The 25,903-nt window shown below is 46.3% G+C and overlaps 2 protein-coding genes across 2 annotated transcripts in view; one reads left to right on the top strand and one right to left on the bottom strand.

Annotated features, from left to right (window-relative positions):
- Nucleotides 1-950: 950 nt before the first annotated feature.
- Nucleotides 951-5,600, top strand: LOC128425975 (translocon-associated protein subunit alpha). The gene is made up of 9 exons (XM_053412820.1): nucleotides 951-1,110; nucleotides 2,694-2,827; nucleotides 3,089-3,185; nucleotides 3,266-3,369; nucleotides 3,481-3,639; nucleotides 3,778-3,854; nucleotides 4,043-4,121; nucleotides 4,440-4,533; nucleotides 5,496-5,600. The coding sequence occupies exons 1-9, from the start codon at nucleotides 1,044-1,046 to the stop codon at nucleotides 5,561-5,563; spliced, it is 879 nt and encodes a 292-aa protein (XP_053268795.1). The 5' UTR covers nucleotides 951-1,043; the 3' UTR covers nucleotides 5,564-5,600.
- Nucleotides 5,601-13,704: 8,104 nt separating this feature from the next.
- The window catches only part of LOC128425911 (sodium channel protein type 4 subunit alpha-like), a 73,345-nt gene continuing 61,146 nt past the window's right edge, over nucleotides 13,705-25,903 (bottom strand). The window contains 9 exon segments of the mRNA XM_053412751.1: nucleotides 13,705-15,510; nucleotides 16,909-17,179; nucleotides 17,419-17,519; nucleotides 18,031-18,172; nucleotides 18,450-18,503; nucleotides 20,881-21,156; nucleotides 22,580-22,702; nucleotides 24,682-24,855; nucleotides 25,186-25,340. Of these exon segments, the coding sequence (XP_053268726.1) occupies nucleotides 14,198-15,510; nucleotides 16,909-17,179; nucleotides 17,419-17,519; nucleotides 18,031-18,172; nucleotides 18,450-18,503; nucleotides 20,881-21,156; nucleotides 22,580-22,702; nucleotides 24,682-24,855; nucleotides 25,186-25,340 (2,609 nt within the window). The 3' untranslated portion in view covers nucleotides 13,705-14,197.

Genomic DNA, 25,903 nt, shown 5'->3' with positions numbered 1-25,903 from the left:
GGGGAGACTGTAGCAGCCTCTGGGAACAGCTGCATGCTGGGAAATAATTGATGATGGGAGATTCCCAGCAGAGACAAGGGACAGAAAGTGTCTTTGAGATGATGTCCTGAAGACAGTGGACATGTTGGGCCTGTTGTGTTGAACAGTTTGTGTTATTTTGTGGAGACACTTGTCTCAACATGATGGTTTCACTTCATGTTCAAGCCCTTTATTAAGTCGATAATAGATGAGATACTTATTATAGATGTAATTAATTGTAATAGCAGCTCACATTGGTTGATTGGGGTCAAAGTATCTCCTGGTCAACTTGTTAACCTTCATCCAGAAGAACAAGAACTCACGAGATGTTGCTGCGGATCCATGAACTCCTGATTGGGATTCTTTTCATGATTATACGCAACATAACATTTTACAGAATATAAGCTCTATATCACCCGTGAATGTGACCTCATCAGCACCTTAATCTACTATTTGTACTTTCTGGTACGAGGGAAAAACTGCATTACGTTGTACTTGTATTACAGGAAATGACAAAGTTTAATCTGACCATTTCATTTTCTCATTGTGAGACGGAACCTTTTTAACATTTTCAGAGATTAATTCATGGATCTTGATAAAAATCCCGACGTGTAAGAGGATTGATATTTATGAGAACATTTGTTTTTATTCTGCTTTTCCCACCAATTCAATCAAGGACAGAACTCTAGAACCAGACAAAACTCTAGAATCGGACAGAACTCTAGAACCAGACAGACTGATCCACACATAAGTCTGTAACAATACAGAACTCTAGAACGAGACAGAACTCTAGAACCAGACAGACGGAACCAGACAGAAGTCTTGAACCGGACAGACTGAACCAGATGTTAATTTCGAGCTAATCTCGCGATAAGCACATGGAACCATCGACACGACATGGAACACGGCAAACAGCGCTGTGGACGTGTTTCGCCAGCGGACCAACTGTTTCCGGTCGGTGTGTTTAAAGCGGAAGTGAGTGTCGGACACTGAGTGAGAGCTGCCGCTGGTTACTGCCATTAAAGATGAAGTTTCTTCCCAAACTGCTGCTGCTCGCGCTGTTAGCCTTCCCCGCTGCGCTGCTCACCAGAGGTAACCCGAATCATATAACTCACCCTAACCCCGCTGGAGACAGGCTCCGGTAGCTAGCTGCAGCGGACGTGCTAGCCTAGCAGCTAACTAGCTCCGTGAACAGGGCGGCCTCATTTAGATCTACCTGGATTTGACTGTGTGTGACTCGTGGCGCTTCCCCGGACTCGGTGATAGTTTGTGGTCGGGAAGTGAAGTGAGTTCTGTCCCGTGAAGGTCTGTGTATGGAGTTGAGTGTTAGCTATTAGCGGCTAGCTGCAGGGCCGCACTTTGTCCGCCTGCTAACACTGACGTGTCCTTACTGAAGCTAACATGCTAACTGTCTCTGGGCTCTTCCAGAAAGAGGCTTCACTCCCCGGTGACCTCACTTTACATCGCGGGGACTAAGAACCTTTAATAAACTGGGACACGTCTGATTTGTTGATTAAGCAGAAACACGAGGCTCATTTTAAAGGTAGCATCATGCTAACAGCCTCTGGTGGACGCGTCACGGACAGTCTGGTTCCGTTTCCTCATTGTAATTATTATAGTAATATAATATAGTGAATGTGGTCACGTGGTTGAAGATCATCTGCAGTTTGTTCTGTTTAAAGTCGAGATGTTGATGTTCTGTCAGTTTCTCTCTCAGGCTGTAACGAGACTAACTACATGTTCTACTCGATCTGAGCTCACCTGCTTTTCACTGTGGTTCCAAACATCTGATTCTGTGTAAAATCCACACAAGGGATTATAAACAGTAATTATTAATCCTTTCATTAAAGCCTTATCCTGAAGGAATTCATCTCTTCAGGATGATTTTTCTGGGTGTTGGTCTCGACTCGAAGTTACGATTTGTCAAATTGTATGAAGATAACCCTCCACACAGAATATAGTTTACAGCAACGCCCCTCCAGCAGCTGTAAGCAGAACTGATCACGTGTCTGTGTTTCAAATCTATATTCAAAGAAATATCTGAAGACCACGATGACTTTAAACATCTTCGAATCGCTTCAGCAGAAGATTGGAAACATGGTTTTAGTTTGAGAACTTCAGGCTTTACGTTGGATGAGCACAAGCTGCCATGTTGGGAAACGATGGTGTAGACGCTCACGACCACTGATGAGAACTTTCCTGATTCGTCCGGCTCCTGTCACATGACCTCTTTCCAGTAGAGAAACCATCAGCCTCAGCTCCCAGAGACAACATGGAGAATCAGTTACTGACCCTGTGAGGTCGTAACAGCTGTTCAGTTCTGTATTTTACAAAGATACAGCGGTTTCAATGGGGGGGGAGACCAGATGTGATTTGTTCACACTGGCACGTGCATGTGACAGGTCATGTGATTTCAGTTTTCATGCGTGTTAGAACGGACGTTGATTAAAACTGAGACAGAAGTCGTGTTAGTTTGAAACCGTCGCCTGTCGGATGCAGGCTGAGTCGTGCAGTCGGTTTGGAGAACTTCTCCTCTCCTGCTCGGTGGTTCTGGTTCTGTGGGTGAAGCAGAATCCTGCAGGTGTTTGTACCTGTTGTTGTTTCTGATGTGGTTGAAAATCACTGAAGAGCTCTTCACCCAATTCACTGAGATTAACCATTTGTTTTGATGTCAGGGCCGGTGGTGAGTGCTCAGGATCTGACTGAAGATGAGGAGGCTGAGGCCGTGGAGGAAGATGTGGTGGACGATGTGACGGCTGAAGACGAGGACGATGAGGCGGAGGTGGAAGACGATGATCACGTGGAGCTGGTGAGTGACCGACTGCATCAAGGTCAACATATCACAAACAAAACCATTGGACAGAATGTTATTCACACACATAGATGATTTAAAATGTTCTACAGTGACATGTTTATAATCTTAAATGTCAACGTGTGGACTCGTGAATGAACTTATCATTAAATACAATTTAAAAAAAAAAAAAAAAAAAAAATTTGACAAGCTTAGATTCGACTTGAAGTTATGAATTGATACTCAGGGAAACTAAACCTGCTGAATGTGTTTGTGTAGACGGAAGAAAAAGAAGAGGAAGAGGAGGAGGCGCTGGTTGGAGAGGTGAAGGCTTCCCCCAACGCTGACACCACCATCCTGTTTGTCAAAGGAGATGGTAAAGAACTCTTTTCTCTCATTCATCATTTCTCCATCGCTGTGTGACCTCGTCTGACCCGTGTCCTGGTTTCCCTCCAGACTTCCCAGCCAACGACATCGTGAAGTTCCTGCTCGGCTTCACCAACAAGGGAGCCGAGGAATTCGTGGTGGAGTCTCTGGACGCGTCTTTCCGTTACCCACAGGTAGGAGTCTCAGGACCCCCCCCCCCCCCCCTGCTCAGCTCCAACCACCACACACCACCACAGGTCCCTGGTCCCTGAACAGTCTAACCTGGTTCTGTTTGTCTCGGTCAGGATTACCAGTTCTACATCCAGAACTTCACGGCTCTGCAGCTGGGCACCGTGGTGCCAGCCAGCAAACAGGCCACGTTCGAGTACTCCTTCATCCCCGCGGAGCCAATGGGGGGGCGGCCGTTCGGACTCGTCATCAACCTGAACTACAAGGACGGCAGTGTAAGGATCCCTCCATGCTCTTCAACGTTTAAACTTCTGACCTCTGACCTTTGTTTCTTCCTCCATCTCTTCTCCTCCCACTCTCCATGTTGTTCCTCTCTTGTCCTGATTTTCTTCTTTTGTCTTCTTCTTCTGCAGGGAAACGTCTTCCAGGACGCAGTGTTCAACCAGACGGTGACTATCACTGAGAGAGAGGACGGCCTGGACGGGGAGACGTACGTGTTGGTTCTGCTTGTCTCATTCATTTCTGTTATGTCTCTGCGCTGGTGACACCTAGTGGCCAGAGGTGTAATGTTTTCATGTGAACGTGATATCTCAAGAACGCCTTGAAGGAATTTCTTAGTGTGTATTTCTAGTTTCTTTTCCCTCTTCGTCCTCACCCTCTTGTCTCCTCCATGTTCAGGATCTTCATGTACGTCTTCCTGTCGGGCCTCGGGCTGCTGGTCGTCGTCGGCCTCCACCAGCTGATGGAGTCTCGAAAGGTAAACATCACGTTTATTATCTCTTAAGATGAAACACCTTCATGTTTGTTCATTAACAGAGGAAATTACCCAGAAGAAGAGTTATTCATTTAAAGGCTCAGTTTCAGATCACCCACCAATCATGTGCATGTAGAAGTCAAATCTCTTGATGAAGTGAAAAGTGATTTTTAAATAATAACAAGAAGTGTTAAAATGATACTTTACACTCTGTTGACAACAGGGAATCTTTGAGTTTGTCATATTTGAAGAAACCCTGAAGTAACTTGCCTGGCTTCTCTCTCTCTCTCTCTCTCTCTCTTTGTGTGTGTGTGTGTGCAGAGGAGGCGTCCAGCTGCCAAGGTGGAGATGGGAACCTCGAGCCACAGCGACGTGGATCTGAGCTGGATCCCTCAGGAAACACTCAACCAGATCAGTACGTACTCTTCACTCATTTGATGAACAGAAACTGGTTCAGTGTTTTAATCCTGAGTGACGACAAACTGCTGAATGAGTTCAGGTGAATTAACATGAACACAAACAAATGGCTGTTGGAGTCCAGACGGTCTCCATGTCCTTTGATGTTTCCTCGCTGGGTCAGCTGACGTCTCTGTTGTCTTCCTGCTTCACCTGTTTCTCAGTGACCTTTAACCTTCTCTCTCTCTCTCTCTCTCTCTCTCTCCTTCTTCTTCCTCGCTGTCACGCTTCCCTGCGTCTTCAGTGCAGAGTCGCAGAGGTGAGGTCGGCTTCATGTCGTGTGTCTGGACTCGGAACCTTCTGGTCTTATTTAAATGTTTCTTCTCAGATGGGGAGTGGGGGGGGGGTGGTAGCTCTTGTTCTTCAACAATCAAAGCTCTCATTGTCATTAAATATTAAACCATGTTGGGTCAAATGAAGATATTGTCACATGGAGAAATTTAATTAAAAGTACAAGTTCTACATTTCGTGTTCATCAGTTAAAACCAACTCTTTATGAGCAAAACTTATTTTATTAATTATAATTTATATTACTTTAAAGTGGAGCTTCGGCTGCACCTATTAATCTCTTTCCTTATTCACAATTCTCTTTTTGGACTAAACTGTATAAAACACGACCGTAAATAGAGATGGACGACATCTGGGTCGCCCCCTGGTGGCTGGCTGCAGTGTAGCACATAAACTCCACCTCCTCCATGTTAGTAGAGGAAACCTCTTTAATCTCGTGATGAACACAAGTGACGTAGGTGTTGATCTGCATGTAGAGCAGGAAGTGAGATCAGATCAGAGGGTCAGGATGAATCTGAGGTGTGAACGTGAGGTCAGATCTCAGGTCAGATGTTAAGAGGAGGTGTGAACGAGGCCAGATGTTCGTCTGTTGGTCCTCCTCCTCCATGACTCTGTCTTCTTCTCTCCTCACAGACAAAGCGTCTCCGAGACGATCTCCACGCAAGAGGAACCAGAAACGCTCGGTCGGCTCCGACGAGTGACGGCGCCTTGCACCGCGGCGACAACACTCCACCCGCCCCTCTGAGGGAGGGGGGGGGGGGCTGCGAGCGCCACATCAAGCGCACTCTGCCGCTCTACTGAGAAACTTTGACCAGTGCCAAGCTCAGCGATGGCTGGCTCTATGTTCAGCTTGAAATCTGCTGAGCACACACACACTGCACTGCCCTGTTTGTTTAAGTTGTGTTGGTGAAGCCGTCACACGAAGGTTTGTTGTGTTTCTGAGACACGACAACGTTTCTCTCTGACGGGTCAACAACTGCTGATGTCATCATTGTTCTGTTTGTTTTTTTACTGTGTTCAGTTTGGTTCATTGGGCTGAAAAGAATCATCGGATCAAAGGATCCACACGAAACGAATCTGCTTCAATCTTTGTCCGTTTTCTAGAAGAAATCAAACGATGACTCGTCAGCTTTTTGAAGAGTCGATGGAAAACATCAACTCTTTCCTTCGTTCTGTAGAAATGATGAACGGACGCTGTGTTTGCAGATTTGTTCCTGAGTCGATTCACTCCGGTGTGATGGAGACACCGTGACCGCTTCTCTTTTGCAGTTTGTTTCTTTTTTTCGGTGTCGTTTTTGCGTTAGAATCCACTTTTTTGTTTTTGTGGCGAGTGTTCGCTCTCTTCCATCTGCTCCATCCCTCCTTCCTCTGCTCCATCCCTCCTTCCTCTGCTCCATCCCTCCTTCCTCTGCTCCATCCCTCCTTCCTCTGAGAAGGTTCACACAGCGCCTGACGCTCGCTCTCTAATCCGCCGCTGACACTTTGAATCAGAACCAGGTCCAGATCTTCCTGTGGACGTTTCAACGGCCGGAGGCAACAACAGGGACGCGTTTGGATTCGGAGACGAAACAAAAAAAACGGTTCAAACTAAGAAAATGTGAAGTGAACACAGAAGTTTGAAAGAACAACTCATGAAGTGAAACAATTTCTTTTCTCCATTGAATCGTGAGAACCCCTAAAGCACTGATGCAAACACTGATGGACGCTGACGCAAAACTATCGGGTTAATTTATTTGAGTGACAGATTGGGCTTAACTGGGAGGGTGGGTTTCTGTACTGTATTTCTGTTTTACCACTAGGGGGCGTCACGGGCTCTGCAGCGTTTGAATGTTGGTCGACTGTGAAGTGTCTGTGAGTCGTTGGGATTCAAACACGTAGTTCGAACGGGAACACGCTGCCGAGGCAGAGCAGGTCCAACGTCCACAGACAAGCTTCTACTTTTATTTGCTTTTAAACGTGCAGGAGAATAAACGATGATTTGCTGTAGATCCACTGAGTCTGTGTTTTTAATTCTTCAGTTCTGTCTCAATATTTACTGATGAAAAGCAAATGAGAGTATATAAGATGCAAACAGAGTCAAAGTTAAATTTAGACGTTACATCAGAGAAGTAGTTAGTTTCATGACAACACATTTCAATAGAACATCACTCAGTGTAACTCACAACAAGCTGCAGCAAATCACACAATCACTAATATCAGTCCACTGGAAACTGGATTCTCCTTTAATCAAGATCCACGAATTGTGCTGAGGAATCAGAGTCAGGGTGAGGAGGGAGTCCACTCTCTCCTTCCTCCTCGTCCCCTCTCTCCTTCCACTCACTCCTTCCTCATGTCTCCTCTTCCCCTCTCCTTCCTCCTCTTCTCCTTCCTCCTCTTCTCCTTCCTCCTCTTCTCCTTCCTCCTCTACTCTCCTTCCACTCACTCCTTCATGTCTCCTCTTCCCCTCTCTCTTGCAGTGCCGGTTTTCTCCAGCAGGAGGCAGTATTACCACAGATTTTAAAAATTTCCTTCATGTCTCCTCTCCTCTTCCCCTCTTCTTCCTCCTCTCCTTCCTCCTCTTCCCCTCTCTCCTTCCTCCTCTCCTCTTCCACTCTCCCCTACCTCATGTCTCCTCTTCCCCTCTCCTCCTTCCTCCTCTTCCACTCTCTCCTTCCTTATGCCTCCTCTTCCCCTCTCCTACCTCCTCTTCTCCTCTCTCCTTCCTCCTCCTCTCTCTTCTTCCATTCACTCATTCCTCATGACTACTCTTCCCCTCTCCTTCCTCCTCTCCTCTGTCCTTCCTCCTCTTCCCCTCACTCCTTCCTCATGTCTCCTCTTCTCCTTCCTCCTCTCCTCTTCCCCTCTCTCCTTCCTCCTCTCCTCTTCCACTCTCTTCTTCCTCATGTCTCCTCTTCCCCTCTCTCCTTCCTCCTCTCCTCTTCCCCGCTCTCCTTCATCCTCTCCTCTTCCCCTCTCTCCTTCATCCTCTCCTCTTCCCCTCACTCCTTCCTCATGTCTCCTCTTCCCCTCTCCTACCTCCTCTTCTCCTCTCTCCTTCCTCCTCCTCTCTCTTCTTCCACTCACTCATTCCTCATGTCTCCTCTTCCCCTCTCTTGCAGTGCCTATTTTCTCCAGCAGGAGGCAGTATTACCACAGATTTTAAAACTCATTTCCTTTATGTCTCCTCTTCCCCTCTCCTCCCTCCTCTCCTCTGTCCTTCCTCCTCTTCCCCTCTCTCCTTCCTCCTCTCCTCTTCCCCTCTCCTCCCTCCCCTTCTCCTCTCTCCTTCCTCCTCCTCCCCTCTCTCCTTCCTCCTCTTCCCCTCACTCCTTCCTCATGTCTCCTCTTCCCCTCTCTTGCAGTGCCTATTTTCTCCAGCAGGTGGCAGTATTACCACAGATTTTAAAACTTATTTCCTTTATGTCTCCTCTTCCCCTCTCCTCCCTCCTCTCCTCTTCCACTCTCTCCTTCCTCCTCCTCTCTCTTCTTCCACTCACTAATTCCTCATGACTCCTCTTCCCCTCTCCCTCTCCTCTGTCCTTCCTCCTCTTCCCCTCTCTCCTTCCTCCTCTCCTCTTCCACTCTCTCCTTCCTCATGTCTCCTCTTCCCCTCCCCTTCTCCTCTCTCCTTCCTCCTCCTCTCTCTCTCCTTCCTCCTCTTCCACTCTCTCCTTCCTCATGTCTCCTCTTCCCCTCTCCTCCCTCCCCTTCTCCTCTCTCCCTCCTCCTCCTCCTCTCTCTCCTTCCTCCTCTTCCACTCTCTCCTTCCTCATGTCTCCTCTTCCCCTCTCCTTCCTCCTCTCCTCTTCCACTCTCTCCCTCCTCATTTCTCCTCTCTCCTTTCTCCTCTCTCCTTCCTCCTCTTCCACTCTCTCCTTCCTCATGTCTCCTTCCTCCTCTTCCCCTCACTCCTTCCTTATGCCTCCTCTTCCCCTCTACTACCTCCTCTTCTCCTCTCTCCTTCCTCCTCTTCCCCTCTCTCCTTCCTCCTCTCCTCTTCCCCTCTCTCCTTCCTCCTCTCCTCTTCCACTCTCTCCTCCCTCCTCTCTCTCCTTCCTCCTCTTCCCCTCACTCCTTCCTCATGTCTCCTCTTCCACTCTCTCTTGCAGTGCCTGTTTTCTCCAGCAGGAGGCAGTATTACCACAGATTTTAAAACTCATTTCCTTCATGTCTCCTCTTCCCCTCTCCTTCCTCCTCTCCTCTTCCACTCTCTCCCTCCTCATTTCTCCTCTCTCCTTTCTCCTCTCTCCTTCCTCCTCTTCCACTCTCTCCTTCCTCATGTCTCCTTCCTCCTCTTCCCCTCACTTCTTCTGCCTCCTCTTCCCCTCTACTACCTCCTCTTCTCCTCTCTCCTTCCTCCCCTTCCCCTCTCTCCTTCCTCCTCTCCTCTTCCACTCTCTCCTTCCTCATTTCTCCTCTTCCACTCTCTCCTTCCTCATTTCTCCTCTCTCCTTCCTCCTCTTCCCTTCTCTCCTTCCTCCTCTCCTCTTCCACTCTCTCCTTCCTCATGTCTCTTCTTCCCCTCTCCTCCTCCTCTCTCTCCTTCCTCCTCTTCCCCTCACTCCTTCCTCATGTCTCCTCTTCCCCTCTCTCTTGCAGTGCCTGTTTTCTCCAGCAGGAGGCAGTATTACCACAGATTTTAAAACTCATTTCCTTCATGTCGCCTCTTCCCCTCTCCTTCCTCCTCCTCTCTCTCCTTCCTCATGTTTCCTCTTCCACTCTCTCCTTCCTCATTTCTCCTCTTCCCCTCTCCTACCTCCTCGTCTACTCTCTCCTTTCTCCTCTTCCCCTCTCTCCTTCCTCCTGCTCTCTCTCCTTCCTCATCTTCCCCTCTCTGCTTCCTCCTCTTCCCCTCTATCCTTCCTCCTTCCTTCGTCCTCTTCCCCTCTATCCTTCCTCCTTCTCTCCTCCTCTTCCCCTCTCTCCTTCCTCATGTCTTCTCTCTCTCGCTCTAATATTTTGTATTAAAGACATAAATATATAGGTAGACACAGAAACTTCAAACTAAAACCAACACTGTAGATTCAGTATTAAATTTGTTCTGGTTTATTACAGGAGGCTTTTTTCTTTTATATACAGAGACATGAATTTGCAAAATACTAAAGTATTTCAACTCAAAGTACCTAAAAAGTGTGTATATATATTTCAATTATTGTCTCTAAAACACGGGGGGGGGGGTCACTGAGGCACAGCTTCGCCTCCTTTACACCGAGGTTTCACTGAGGTCGGAGGAAAACCTCATAACTTTCTCACTTATTGATATTTTCATGTGTGTAATGTTCAGTTGTTGAATTTGTTCAGGGCACTACTGTAGAAGAATCTCCCACTTCCTGTCCGTCTTCTTTATGTTCCTGACTCTTTCAAAGTAAAATCTCTGACGTGGATCCACTCACATTAACAATGCTCATATAAATAAACCTCTCGTCTTCAAAACTGTGATTTGACCTTTTCCAACCTGACGTGTTCGTGATGAACTCTCTGAGCCTCCGTTACAAACAACTTGATGATCAGGAAGTGAAATATTCAGCCTCTCGTCTCCTCCTCACCTGAATCAAGGCAACCATCTGGAGAAATGAGGTTTCTGTGTGACTGATATGAAGACCCGACGGAACCACTTTGACAATCGGTGTGAAACCAGTTGCGGTGTAAACGGGGCGACGGTGGTTGAAGCAGTGAGAGGACGCCTGGAAAAACCAAATCCACGAACTGACTCGGTTCGGTAAAGAAGATGCAGCTTCACTCGCCGCCTGGTTACACAAGTGTTGTATTGCATTTCACAGAGTCAAGAGTAACAACAGTAACAACAATGAACAATGACACCACTTCCTGTGCATGTCCTCCGGGTTGGTACCTACGAGTTTGTCCTTTTATTTTGAAGGTGACACACGGGCCGGTTTGAGTTCCTGTTTCCCGCCCGGACTCAGAACTCGGGTTCAGTTTTCTGCTCTGAAGCGACACAGTCGATGTGCAGCTGAAGATTTTGTGCTCAGTGAAACCAAAGGTCCAGATTCACCGAAGTTCAACACAAACCGTTGAATGAAGCTTTTGTTCCAAACCAGGAACAGTTCCATCAGAGAATCAGACGTTCGATTCCGGGTTTTCATTCCCTGCGCTGTGGAAACATTCTGACGTTTGAATTATTACACAAATCATCGACTCTTGTACCACTTCAGAAAAGGCAGCACAATCCTTTTTAATTAAATTTCTCATATTGTAACTGAGGAGGTCAATTTATTTTCCTGAATGATGCAGATTTGCATCTTGACTTTATGAACCAGCCCAGTTTTCTGATTTGATCGTTTTGAACGTCTTCGTGAATCTGAACCTTTCAGTCGTTTCCTGTAATCGTGTCATCAGCCAATCGGCTCTCAGTGCTGAGCCTCAGCGGTGACGGGGGGGGGGGGGGGGGGGGGATGAGAGACCGTGGACCTTGCTCATTATCAAAAACACTTAATCAGTCAATCAGCCAGTCAGTCAAAGTGGGAGCATGGCTTGGAGAGTTGGGTTGATGTGTAGCAGGCACACTCTGGGTCTATTGCTACTGGAAACAGCCCTTCAGCACCACTGCAACCTGGAGACGCCTCCGCACAGTTCAGCAGTGTCTTAAGTATTTACCTACATGTTTATTATCTCAATAGAATCTAGTAGAAACAGAGTCCAGACCAGTAAAACTCTTCTTTTTTGTCTTTTTCCCTTTTTCATATTAGTCTAATAAAGCGTTTAGTAAAGATCCCCCGGGGGACAGAGAGAGAGAGAGAGAGAGAGAGAGAGAGAGAGAGAGAGAGAGAGAGAGAGAGAGAGGTTGGTAATATTGATATCGACCAAACAAACGCTGTACGCACACTTTGACACTTGAATAAAAACACGCAGCTTCATGTCAGTGTGTTCGTCTGTGATTCCTCAGTAACACTGTCTGTGCTGCATCAGGGAAACAAGTCTCTTCAACTCGTTCAGGTGTTCTTGTGCATTTCAGGTGTTTTCCTCAGATCAGCGACAGATTCAAACAGTGAGAAAAAGATTCTCTAAGAATTCACTTGAATGTGTCGGCAAACCGTTATTGCTTAACGCGGTTTGGTCTTTTTTGTTTCTCTGTGCAAAATAGATAAAGAGTCGTGTCAGGGTGGAGCCTCCATGAAATCTGAATCTGAGATCAAACAAAGCAATCGACCAGAAATCATCCAATGAATAAATAAATAAATAAATAAATATACATAATTAAAGCTGTGATGTGATTTGAAGAGTTTCTTTTCAATCTCAAGATTTGTTAAAAGAAAAATAAAATACCTTTGAGTTTTTTTTTTTTTTAAATCGATCGATTGTGAGGGAAAACATTTATTTTCTATCTTTTGAACTTTGGTCCAATTGTTCCAAACCTTCAGTTTCACTTCTCAGTTAAGAAACTAAACAGGAATCACTGCATCAGAAATTATCACTTTGATTTCACATGAAACTCTTCATATCATTTAGTGAAACAGGAAGTGAAGAAGCTTTGAGCGTCGTGGTTTCAGTGTCCTGGAAACAAACCGCTGCAGACGCTGGTTCACTTTTCAAACTGTTGTCACAAGGAATAAGTTTACAGTGTAAATCTGGTTAATTAAATATGTTTCTCATCGTCGACAAATGAAATCAAAAGACACAAAGAAGAAAAAGGATGAAACCCTCTCGTCTCCTCACTTCCTCCAGTTTGTTGGATTTGATCTGTTTTATGTTGCTTTTGTTACAGAAATAAACAGCTTCATGAATTCAGAGATGAATAATCTCAAATGTTCTTCAGCGACAAACGAGTCGGAGAATTTAGAGCCGACAGCAGAACCGAGTCTCTGCTGCCACCTGGTGGCTAACTCGGGTTTTTATCCAGGACACTGATCGTAGCTCAAACACGAGGATGAGTGAAAACTAAACGGGGATGAGATTGTGATGTCGCTCTCTGGTCGTTCGACAATCCAATGTGGGCGGAGCCAAACTCAGACCAGACGGAGTTGACGGGTGATTTGTCGTGAATAGTGACATCACTGCTGCTAACAGTCTCGTGAGCGATTCACACAGTCCGACACTTTTCTATGATGTTTTGAACTTTAACATATTAACTGACTTTATGTTGTTTGGTTCTTCGCTTCGCTTTTAACTGGATGAAACAATATTTTTCCTACTTTGAAGTAAACAACATGATTAACGCCTTCAGATTTTAAGATATGAAAGTCGTTCTATTGATAAATGGGTCAATTGTTCAAAACAAATTCATAATTTGATGAGAAATAAAGTCAGAAATTGACAACAATTGAGTCATAGTGTTACGGGAAAAAAGTTCAAATTTTAAGAGAATTAAGTCGTAGTATTTGTAATTCTATGTAATATTTACGAGGACAAATCACCCGCTGGTCATGGAGCCGAGGACGACGTCCCCCCCCCCCACCCCCCCATTACAATCACAGCTGGAAGAGTCCGCGACTAAATCTCATTGTGCACTTTCAGATTTTTGGTGTTATCGCAAACGTTTTCAGAAGAGAATAATAAAACCCTCGCGGCTCTTCTTGGATGTGACGTGATCCAGATGTGTTAAAGTGAAGTTAAAACTAAAAACTGATGACGTTGCTTCTCCGGTTCTTCAGATTTTTCTCCTTCTCTTCTCTCGTCTGTTTCAACGTTGTAGTTCAGTCGCTCGTTCGTCACCAGCGCCCTCTGGAGTCAAAGAGGGAGACTGCGTATTGTTTTCTTCAACTTACTCTAAAAAATATAAAAAATAGTAATAATCGTACCGCTATTAAAAGACTGGTAACATCAAGAAAGTTATACTTTTACTACCAAAACATTGTTAAAATCACGTTCACTGTTCCCCCCCCCCCCCCCCCCCTCGAGCGTCTGTTAGCATGAGGGAAACGGCGTCGCTCTCACAGCCCGGCTAACTCCGAGCACTTTGATCATCTGTGGGAAGGCACACCCCCCCAGGCCAATAAATGATGGATACATCTGTGATATAGTTGCTCTGACCCCTGTAGCTGAGGTCAAAGGTCAGTCAATGTCCTGAAAACACCAGAGACCCAGAAGGTCAGAGGGATCCAGAGGAGGTTCTTCTCTCCTCTTCTGTCTTTCACTGGTTTCCTTCTCTGCAGTTTGTCTGTTTCCCAGTCAAGGAACTCGCTGTCGAGTCCAGGAAACTTCTCAGGGAACAGGAAGTAACATTAAGATAGTAAATATTCCACGTTGTTTCCTTTCCCTCGCGCCTCCTGCGCCTCCTGCACCTCCTGCTGCTCCTCGCTCCCATGCGGTTCCTCTCCAGCGTTCCCCAGCTGTGGTACATTCAGCAGACAACAGAACACAAGAGAACCCTGGTCTGTTAAATGCTTATTCGGTTCCAGCTACGGAACCGCTTCCTGTCGCTGGTCCGGGTCGAGCACCGAGGACGACTGTTCGCTGGGTTCACTTCCTGCAGCGTCAACAACAACAACAACGACTCCTGTGTTGACAACAAGCGGGTGGAATACCTCGGAGGTGGCTCGCGTCACGCTGTCGTACGACGGCGGAGAGGAGGTGGAGGAAACGGTCTCGGAGTGTTCGATCCCCAGCAGACTGGAGCCGTAGTTCTCCCTCATCATGGCGGCGATCAGCCCTTCCTTCTCAGGAGCGTCTTCACCGAACATCCCCTCGCCTCCTTCTTCACAGACGCCTCCTGCGTGTCGAGGAGTTGTGATCTGACGATACAAGTAGGAGGCGGCCTTCATCTGCCGCCTCACCAGGTGTCTGCGGTAGCACCTCTGGATCACCGTGGCCGAGACGTCCTCCTGCTTCCGCCTCAGAGTCGTTGTGATTGGCTCATAGGAGATCTTGGAAGGGTTGGCCATCATGAACTTCTCCTCCATCTGCTGCTTGAGGGCGTCCATCTCGCCCGACTCCCCCAGGACTCGCTTGGTGAAGGCGAACAGGATGTCCAGGCAGTGGATCTTGTCCCCGCTGACCATGGGCAGGTCCATGGAGATGAGCTTGATCTTGTTGGGCTTGGTGATGCGCAGCGGCTCCGACAGCGAGTCGGCGAAGTCGGACAGTTTTGCGTACTCGATAAACTGCGTCGCCTCCGAGTCAAACTTCTCCCAAACCTCGTAGAACATCTCGAAGTCGTCCTCGCTCAGCGGCTCCGTGCTCTCCTCCGTGGCCACGCTGAAGTTCTCCAGGATGATGGCGATGTACATGTTCACCACGATGAGGAAGGAGATGATGATGTACGTGACGAAGAAGGTGATGCCCACGGACGGGTTCCCGCAGTTCCCCTTGACCGTGGTGCCGGTGTGGGGGAGGTGGGGGTTGCACTCCTCGGGGGAGTTGTTGAGGATGGGGCTGAGCAGACTGTCCCACCCGGCGGAGGTGGTGATCTGGAACAAGCAGATCATACTGTTCCCAAACGTCTCGAAGTTAAACATGTCGTCGATTCCCGACTGACGCTTCACGTAGGCGAAGTTGGCCATGCCGAAGATGGCGTAGATGAACATGACCAGGAACAAGAGGAGCCCGATGTTGAACAGAGCAGGAAGTGACATCATGAGGGCGAACAGTAACGTCCGGATGCCTTTGGCTCCTCTGATGAGACGCAGGATACGTCCGATACGAGCCAATCGGATCACTCGGAAGAGGGTCGGGGACACAAAGTACTTCTCGATGATGTCAGCGAGCACGATCCCTGAAGAGCAGAAGAAGAGGAGAAGAAGAAGGTTCAGATCAGATCTCGTTTTCTCACCCGAACATCTGAACCAAGATTCATGTTAGTTCTGGTTTCACGTTGTGATTTAGGGACTAAAGAATTTTGTCGGACATACGTACGTCCTGTGGTCATCACTTATGTGGGCCGAGTCTACCTGTACTTGACTCTGATTGGTTCTGATTAGAAACTATTTCCTGCCTTGGTCCCTTTATCATCTGAAAACCAGAAGCTGAAGACGTGCTCCTCTCGTCCAGGACGTCCTAAGAGTGACATCATGTCCGATCTGCTCTGATTACTGAGCTGTCGAGTCAAACACACACACAGACACACACAGACACACACAGACACACACAGACACACACAGACACACACACCTTCATCTGTCTTCCAGGGGTGAGTGATGGCTGATTGAAGGGATGAGCGGGGGGGAGTTGAGGGAGTCACCATCACATCATACATCAACACTACTGCCGGGAGGGAGGGGGGGGGGGGGGGGGGGGGGACACAGGACCAATCCCCCCCCCCCACCCATCACCAACCCTCACCCTTAAAACTGAGTCGTAGCAGGAGCCGACAAAATGTCCTCACAAACCATGGTTTGTTCAAACTATCACAGAAAGACACACACACACCTACACATGCTCGCGCACACACACACAGAGACACACACATGGACCAGCTGATGTAACGGGTCATTCATGTTTGATTTGTCTCTAGGGAACGCCCTCTGGCAGCTCTGATTGCTGCTGTTACCTTCACCTCCCCCAGACACGCACACACAGACACACACAGACACACACGCACACACATACACATGCACACACACACATTCTTGTCAAGCTAACAGCAGCAGCAACACAAAATACGAGCACTGATCTCTAAAGTACCTGTTTTGGCTATTGTGTGTGTGTGTGTGTGTGTGTGTGTGTGTGTGTGTGTGTGTGGTCCTGTATATGACCATATGGGACCTTGAAGCTGGATAAACATCGAGGCTACACTGATGGTCACTTTGTTGACGGATAACTGTCATGTCAGACTGGACACACACACCCACACAAACACACACACACACACACACTCGACCAGTCACACACCTCTGAACCCGACCTGATGATTAAGGTTTTTTCTCGGAGTCAAATCATTCTGATCATGTTTATTATATTTTAAACCATCATTTTAAGTGTGTGCGTTTTTCCTGACTCTTGCTGAGGGTTAAGGACAGAGGATGTCACACCCTGTTAAAGCCCTATGAGATGAATTGTAATTTGTGAATATGGGCTATACAAATAAAATTTGATTGATTGATTGATTGAGTTCTAATCAGCTGATTTAGAACCCGTTGATCTGGATCTGGATCGTGGATCCCAGACGACTCACCGACGATGGAGAGGATCACGACCACGAAGTCGAAGATGTTCCAGCCGACGGTGAAGAAGTAGCAGCGCAGCGCCACGATCTTGGTGAGGCACTCGGCGGTGAAGACGATGATGAAGGCCAGGTTGACGTTGTTCAGGATGTACTCCATCTGTGGGGACTGCTCGTCCGTCTCCACCATCATGGTGATCATGTTGAAGAGGATCAGAACCATGATGATGATGTCGAAGGCCTGCTTCCCGGCCAGGTCGAAGAAGAAGCCCTGCAGAAGGTTCTAGAAGAAAGACGCTTCACCTTCTCTACGTGTACTTTTAAACATTTGAACTTATCTCAACAGCTGAGGACATTAGAGCTTTATTTTGAAATCTGCTCATGTTAGAGGTAGAACTTTGTGATTATTGTTGTTGAATAATTTTAATTGTCGTAGTTTTCTGTTCATGAAAACTCCAAACTCATGTTAAATGACCTGCTTCTTCAAAATGTCTTTTATTGTGAAGTGCAGTGTTCTGGTACCGTGGGTCGGGGGATCGGCTTCTGAGGTTTCTTGGAGCCAAGTTTCTTCATGGCGTTGTAATATTTCTTCTGCTCCTCTGTCATGAAGATGTCCTGTCCTCCTAAGTAAACACACACACACACACACACTTCACAATCATTCTCATTGTCCTGAAAGACACAACATGTTTTAAAGTGTCTAAAAACAAATAGACGTGTTGATTACTTTTATACACTTTTTACATCTTTGTGGTTTTAACTCTGTATTTGAACCAGATGAAGGATTTTTGTAAACGGCAGCTCAGCCAATCAGAGACGAGTCCCATCGTCCCACACTGCCTCACCACGTCAACAACTGTTGTTTTACATTTCATTTAAACTTTGTTTTATTTGTTTTATTTATATATCACCTTTCAAACCAATCAATTAGTGGATTTAAAGCCAACGACACAAATTCAGGAAGAAAAGCGCTTATACATTGTAAAAGATTTCAATGTAAAAGATGATAAAACTGTCAAATTTGAATAAAACAGCATAAATAATAAGAAGACAGAAATAATAAAAACCACTAAAGATAGAGAGAAAAACTTCAGATTCTGTGAATGTGAGTGAACTGTGTAGCGGCAGCGGGACTCATCTTTCGTTTCTGTTGGTTGAAGTTGTCGATGATGACTCCGATGAAGAGGTTCAGGGTGAAGAAGGAGCCGAAGATGATGAAGATGACGAAGTACAGGTACATGTACAGATTGATTTCTTTGATCGGCTGCTCCTCGACCTGCGAGAAACAAACAACAAGATCATTAAGAACAAGAAACTCTCTTCATCGCCCGGACGAGGAGGTTCTGTTTGTCTGACTAGAAACAACGAGACAGATTTTTAATATTTTGTGGAAGGTGTGCTGGGACTGTGTCGTGTATCTGGATCAATGTGCGGATCCAGAAACTTAACTAACAGATTTTTATTAAATCAAATCCCAACTGGTTCATCTCATCTCATTTCTAACGTCGTGTTGAATCTTATTTCATCTGGTTAAAGAACGTAAAGTAACTCACGGCTCTGGAATCCACGGCTGCGTACATGATCTCCATCCAACCTTTGAACGTCGCCTGAAGGAACAGAAAAATGAATTTACTGCTCAGAACATGTGAAGAGAAGTTTGTGTCCACAGCAGAAAGTTCATGATCCTCAAAGAGCACGATGAAGGAAAGGGGCCGAGCCGAGGACGGGACCAGTGAGTCGGTGTCGAGACGCTGGGGGGGGGGGGGGCTGTTCACAAGTATCACTGGAAGTTTGAGACTACATGAACACACACACACACACACACACACACACACACACACACACACACACACACACACACACAGCAACTGAAGCCTTCGTCTTGCACAGGAAAATGAGTTAATAGAGTCAGAAACGGTGAACGTTCAACACGTCCTTTTTAGGACTTCCTTCCTCAGCTGGGAGAGAGAGAGAGAGAGAGAGAGAGGGAGAGAGAGGGAGAGAGAGGGAGAGAGAGAGAGAGAGGGAGAGAGACAGAGAGAGAGAGGTTTCCACCTGTTGTTATTATGGTCTGTCGGAAGTGAGTGAGACTGGTCACACTGTAAAAGGTGATTGTTTTTTTAACGGATGTGAAAACAGGCGACTTTGTTCTGAACAGATTCAGTGAAATGTCGACTCATTAAATCTGATTCATTCTGTTTATATAACTACATCATATTCAAGAGTCAGAGTCAGAGGAGGTGATGTGTTCCACAGATTCTAGATCGTTCAGTTCTAGAATCTGATTTCAAGTCAATAAGAATATTTCAGAGCCGACAGAGGAAACTTTTTGTTTCTATGAATTATGTTTTTACAGCGTGAAGATATTTCCAGATGCTGATGGGAGGGTTGCCCCCGCCAACCATTTCCACGCCGACCAGACGTGCGACCGGTTGCCATGGTGACCGATAATGGCGACGAGATGGACGTCTTCTTCTCGTCCTCCTCTCCGATCTGCATCCCTCTCTCTTCTCCTCCTCCATCCCTCATTTCTTCCTTTTTCCTTTTACAGATCTCCACAATCTTTTCTCCACCTTCCTCCATCTGTCCCTCATCCCTCCATCTCTCTGCTGTCTCTCTCTCTCTCTCTCTCTCTCTCTCTCTCTCTCTCTCTCCCTCTCTCTCTCTCTCTCTCTCCCAGTCTTTCCATTTCCCTCCCACTTGGCTGGAGTCGCTCTAAAAATAAAAGCCTCTCAGACGCTGATTGATTGGAGGCTCTCAGGACTCCCGTGGTGGGCGACAGAGAGCGAGAGAAGGAAAGAGAGAACAAATTTGAGACGGAGGGAGAGAGAGAGAGGAGAGGGAGGACGGAAACGAGGGCTTGTAACGGAGGAGATCGAGGTGATGGAGAGATGGAGGAGGAGGAGGCGGTGGAGGAAAGTTTCAGGGGCTGTAATTGGCTTTGTTCATGTTGTGTTTGCTAACGGATGCTGGAGAGACGGAGAGCGAGGGATGGAAAGAGGCAGAAAAAATAAATGACATAAAAACGGATTGAAGGCAGAACGCACCGATGGAGATAAAGAAGTTTCAGCCTCAATGCAGAGGAAAGAAAGTGTCTCATATCTTCATTTAAAAATGAACTTTATATGAAATAAAGGCTTTGAAATGTGGTTTTAAAAATATAATTTATGATTTTGATGGAATTCATTGAGAACTAAATTATTAATGTCACAGAAAAGTTTCTTATATCAATAAGATATTTAGTTTTACATCAGTTTAATTGAAACATAATTAAAGACCAGAGAGAGAGAGAGAGAGAGAGAGATAGAGAGAGAGAGAGAGATTGAGACAGAGAGAGAGAGAAAGGGAGAGAGAGACAGAGAGAGACAGAGAGAGAGACAGAGAGAGAGAGAGAGAGAGAGAGAGACAGAGAGAGAGAGAGAGAGAGAGAGAGAGACAGAGACAGAGACAGAGACAGAGAGAGAGAGAGAGAGAGAGATAGAAAGAGAGAGAGACAGAGAGAGAGAGACACGTTAAAGACTTAAAAGCCGAGAGGGAGGCAGAGCGGACGAGTGGAAAAGTCAAAAGTGAGAGTGATGAAGAAGAGCAGGTGTGGGAGGAAAATTAAAGCGAAGACGCAAATGGACGACGAGATGAGGGGAGGGAGGGAGGGAGCGAGCGAGGGAGGGAGGGAGGGAGGGAGGGAGGGGGGGAGTCAACCCTCCTTCAGTTTGTGGAGGTTTTAATTTGATCTGAAGTCGTCGAGCAGCTTTTATTCACACAACGTTTGGTTCCTGTTGTTGTTTCACACGTTGACAGTGTTGTTACGTCCTGACACGAGGAGGAAGACCACGAGGAGTGAAGGAGTAAATATACAAGAACAAGTCGACTTTGTTCTTCATCATTTCCCGAAACTCTCGGTTGTACTTGAACAGAGTAATCTGTAAAAATGCAAAAGTCTGTTTTGCTAAATATCCAGTGAATAAGAAGAAGTGTCAAACTGACCACTTGCAGCAGAGCCAGGTACCCGGCGCCCACGTTGTCGAAGTTGACCTTGACCTTGGTCCAGTAGTAGAGCGAGCTGTCGTTGAGCGCCTCGCACTCCGACTTGTTGTTGATGAAGGCCGAGTCGTAGATGTGACCCGTGCGGTTCACGCAGCGGCCGAACTTCCCGGCGAACAGGTTCACGCCCATGATGCTGAAGATGAGCCAGAAGATGAGGCAGACCAGCAGCACGTTCATGATGGAGGGAATCGCCCCGATCAGAGCGTTCACCACCACCTGGAGGGGCGAGAGAGGCAGGGTGACGCACACAAACACACAAACACACAAACACACACAACAAGCACTGAAATACACACTTTCCTTACATGAGGAAAAGCTGAAATCTTGGCAACTGGTCAGATTTAACACAGAAGCTGTTTTCAGATATGAACTCTGCACAGTTGTGTGTTTACATGTTGTGTAGTTGGTGTTTGTGATGCAGAAGCAGCAGGTTGTCGGGTCCGACTCGTTCACACAGGAACATGTGAGGAACATGTCAGTGGTCTATTTTAGATCTGAAAACAGCTTTTGAGTCCTCAGTGTTTTATTTGTTTAACTTGTGGAGTTGATTTCTAATCACAAATCACACAATGTTAAATTCTGTGGTTCTATCAGACGTTTGACCTCGAGGTTCTGAAACTATTTGTCTCAATAGATTAGACATTAGATGTTTTTAACAGTTTATTGACCCTAATATTTTCTTTTATCTTTCTTTTAGTTCTGTCTGTATATATTTTGTGAAGCAATTTAGAAATAAAGTTGTATTTGTCCGCACCATGATGAACTACACGTTTCTTCAGGACTCAGTCGGAGGAACCAGCTCTCGTCTCTGTGTGTGAACACGGAGACGAGAGCTGATGTCAGTTCAGTCTCCTCGCTGTACCCACAATGCACCTCTTCTACCCAGAATCCCGTGCTGAGCGAGCAGCGTGGTGCAGAGCGCCGAGCATTGTCACATGACACGAGAGCTTATCGCATTAGCCATACAAAGAAAGGAGCAGAGGATCATGGGAGATTGAAAGCTCAGGTGTTTATTTCCCCAGCATCTCGATCCGGTCGTGAACTTCCTGTGAACCAGAGTCACTTTAAATTAACTCATTTCTCCAAATATAATTTATATAAACATTTAAATTACGAAAAAAACTGAAACGTTTTTTTAATTTCACAAACGCTCAAAGGAGATGAATGACTTCAGTCTGAAGGAGTTTCCTGTTCCTCTGTTGCGGAGTCAAATGTTCTGATGATAATACTGATAAATGGGTCACAGAGATTAACGGACGTGAAAAGTTCAAATACTGATTCAATAAGAGACTTTCTGTGTCTGAGACGAACCAATCAGAGAGCAGGAAATACTGGAGAGAGAGAGAGAGAGAAGGTGAGATGTGAAAAACAACACTCCTGGGCGTAAAGTTCTAGATGTGACTAAAAGTTCATTTCTTTCACGGGTTGTTGATCCTGGAACAAACTGTGTGAGTTTTAAGTTTTTCTATTCTTTGTCTTTTTTTCCGTTGCTGTGAAGCTTCCAGATAATCTCCTGCTCTGTTCTCACATGGACTCAAACCACCGAGTCGTTCTCCAGAGCTTCTCCTGACTCCATTCATCTGACTCACTGTGATCAGCGCCGCCCAGGTGTGTTAGCTTTATTAATACTGACTCTTACCCTCATGCCTTCAAATCTGGAGAGGGCTCTGAGGGGCCGCAGGGCGCGGAGGGTCCTCAGGGACTTGATGGCTGCAAAGTCTGAGTAGCCCAACGTGTTGGCCACCAGACTGACCAATGAGACCTGGGGCAGAGAGAGACGACAGGAAGAGGCGGAGATCAGAAGAGAGAAGCAGGAACTTTAATCTAAAGACGAAGAGAGAGGGGGAGGAGACCGGAGCGGCCAATCAGAGCCCTGGATATCTGAGGACGAAGAGGTTTAACAATCAGCTGATTCCTGAGGGAACAAGAGAAATGAAGCTTGTTAGAGTGAAGTCAAGTTTCTCCTCAGAATCCAGACCCGGTTCAATCCTGTGAAAACTGTGGAGAAGAAAACGACTGTTCAGCAGCGACTGAGACGGAGAAACACCGGACGCTTGATTTCTTATTTATATCTGGACGAGAGCAACGTGAACACTGGGGAACATCATGTTTAGTTAAATTATATATTTATTGACTCTTTTATAAAATATAATAATTGGAAAATCAAGTTTTTCATTTGTGAATCCCTTTTACAATCAATCTTTTTATTTCCCATTAAAATAAGGAAATAAAGAACTTTGTAATAAAGTCTCTATTTAGTGATTAACACATTTATTCGTAAAGAATATTAGTTGTTCAATTTATTGAGCTATGATTCATTAATTGATGAAATTGTTGAACTATTTCTGCAGAGCAGGACCAGACTCGAGTCCTGGTCCATGTTTGAGCTGCTTCATGTTTTTATTTATTTCTCTTCTTTGTTCGTCGAACACAGAAACAGAAACATTTGTAAAAGCCTCTGAGTTCCCGGCTGAGCCCCAGGTGGGCGTGGCCTGGTCCAGCCGGGCGGCGCCGGTTCTTACCCTGATACCAGCGAAGCGAGCCGCGGCCCGGAGAGGACGCAGAGCCCTCAGAGTCCTCAGCACCCGCATGGCGGCCATCTGGTCCACAGAGATGAACTGAGCCAGGTGACCTATCACTGAAATCTACAGGGCGTTACACCGTCACTGTGACATCATCACCCGGGTACTTTCAATACGTCAGAAAAAAAACAAACCACAAGACCGAAGATGAAACCGTGAAACAACGATCGTACGTTTCATTTCTCTCCGACTTTGTGTTTCTTGAAGCTGTCGTCAGAAACTCAACACAGAAATAAAAACATCTTTCAACGAGACAGAGACAGAAACAGTGGAAACAAGTAGAATTCATGTGTGATGATAGATTCTCTGTTTTCACTGATGAAGACAACAACGTGAAGAAGGAACTAAAAGAACCAGAGCGTCTTTCTTTCCTCCACTTCCTGTTTCCTGTCTCACGTCTGCATGGATCCAGTGACTCAGCACATTCTCGCTTCAGGCCACATCAGTGAAACACCCAGAGAGAGAGAGTGTCCATTTCCAACTGGATGCAGGCATGTGCATGGTGTGCATCATAATCTGTGTGTGTGTGTGTGTGTGTGTGTGTGTGTGTGTGAGGTTAAAAAGCTGCTGCTGATCGTTTGGCTTTAGGCTGTTTGGACTTTTCTCTCTCTCGCTCTCCGTCGTCCTCTTTGTCTCTCTGTGTCTCTCGCCCCTTTATTCAGGGGATGGCATCTCTGCGCACACACAAGAACACACACACACACACACACACACACTAAACTAGAGAAAGAGTGAGATGTCATCCTCTCTCTCTCTTTGTCTCTCTCTCTCTGTCTCACTCTCTCTCTCTCTCTCTCTCTCTCTCTCCCTCTCTCTCTCTCCATCTTTCATCCCTCGTTCTTTTCATTTCTTCTGCTCTCTGTCACTTTTATTTTCTGTTTACTTCAAACAAAGACAGAAAAGGAAACAAAACAACTGAAGAAGAATAAAACAGTAGGAATAGAGACAATAGGGACATGTTGGACATGTTGGACATGTTGGACATGTGACCTTCAGACACTCCTTCATGGGCTGTGAAGAACGTGTCCTTGGAAGGACGCAGCTGAGGTCATCTAACAACCAACTTCATACATTTTCTGCATTTGCAAATAATCAACTGATATGAAATGTGAACAAATTAATCAATCAACAGTAAATTAATCTGCCGACAGTCACTCACATCCACGATGAGGAAGTCCAGCCAGCACCAGTAGTTGGTGAAGTACTTCTTGAATCCGTAGGCGAGCCACTTGAGCAACATCTCCAGGATGAAGATGTAGGTGAAGATCTTGTCTGAGTACTCCAGCACCACCTTCACCACCTTCCTCTGTTCGATGTAGATGTCCTCGAACGCCTGGGGGGGGGGGGGGGGGGGGGACAGGTGTCAGGGCCCCGCCCCTCGCTTACAGACAACGAGGTAACGTCCAATTTATTATAATATATTATTTTAAAGGACGGATTGAGACTGGAAGTGTGAAGTTAGTTCTCTTCATCTTCAAAATCAAAGTCAAAGTTAAAGTAAATTTACTTTACTTTAAAGTTAAGTTATGAGAATTTATTTAATAGTTTATTTAAATGACATTAAAGTAGAGAGAGTAGATGAAAATAGAGAGAATAGATGAAAGAAGAGAGAGAATAGATGAAGGTAGAGAGAGTAGATGAAGGTGTGGTGGATGTGTCTGACCAGCGCTCCGGAGCTGAGGAGGATCATGAAGATGATGAAGGACTCGAACCAGCTGTGCTCTACGATCTGGTAACACGTCTTCCTCGTCCTCCACCAGATCTGACCGAGGCCGGTGGACGTGTCGATGTCACAGCACCGAAACCTGGACACACACACTGAGGACGAGAGACACACACACACACACACAGGGAAAAGAGAGAGAGCTTGTCAGTTTACTACAATTTGTAAAGGGAGAAACGTTTAAAACCTTTTTCAGACATTGTGTAGAATCAGAACGTTCTGGGATCTAAAGTAAGAAGGAGTCGTTTTCCTGCAGCTCTTTTAGAATCAGCATGAACTCCGACCCAGACGCCATCAGTCCGTCCCTCGTCCTCTGAGACGAGGATCAGATTTCTGTCCTCTCGTGTTATCGGCCGGTCGCCACTAACAACTCATCGCTGACGTTTCCAAACTCAATCTGCGAGTCAGAGACGGACGACCAGGAGACGAGGAGACGCGTCCTGACGTCCACTCGCCACGAGGAGCGGGAACTCCAGCTGAGTGATCGGTCCAGTGAGTGATGCTGACGTGCCCTCCAGCAAGGCATGATGGGGGCTCAGCAGCTGACAGAGGAAGTGGACAGGATGGGGCCGAAAAGACGTCTCACACACATGAAGAAGAAGTTTTGAAGAAAAGTCGAAGAAACAGGACGAATGAAAATATATGCATTTTAATTGAA

The sequence above is a fragment of the Pleuronectes platessa genome, chromosome 20, assembly GCF_947347685.1.
Source record: "Pleuronectes platessa chromosome 20, fPlePla1.1, whole genome shotgun sequence".
NCBI classification, from domain to species: domain Eukaryota; kingdom Metazoa; phylum Chordata; class Actinopteri; order Pleuronectiformes; family Pleuronectidae; genus Pleuronectes; species Pleuronectes platessa.
The sequence above is the reverse complement of the archived record's forward strand: the minus strand, read 5'-3'. Positions and strand labels throughout refer to the sequence as shown.

Excerpts from the sequence above, each read along its gene's own strand:
- LOC128425975 (XM_053412820.1), top strand. The coding sequence starts at position 1,044 with ATGAAGTTTCTTCCCAAACTGCTGCTGCTCGCGCTGTTAGCCTTCCCC. Across the intron at positions 1,111-2,693 it reads CGCTGCGCTGCTCACCAGAG|GGCCGGTGGTGAGTGCTCAG; the intron begins GTAACCCGAATC and ends TTTTGATGTCAG. Across the intron at positions 2,828-3,088 it reads ACGATGATCACGTGGAGCTG|ACGGAAGAAAAAGAAGAGGA; the intron begins GTGAGTGACCGA and ends GTGTTTGTGTAG.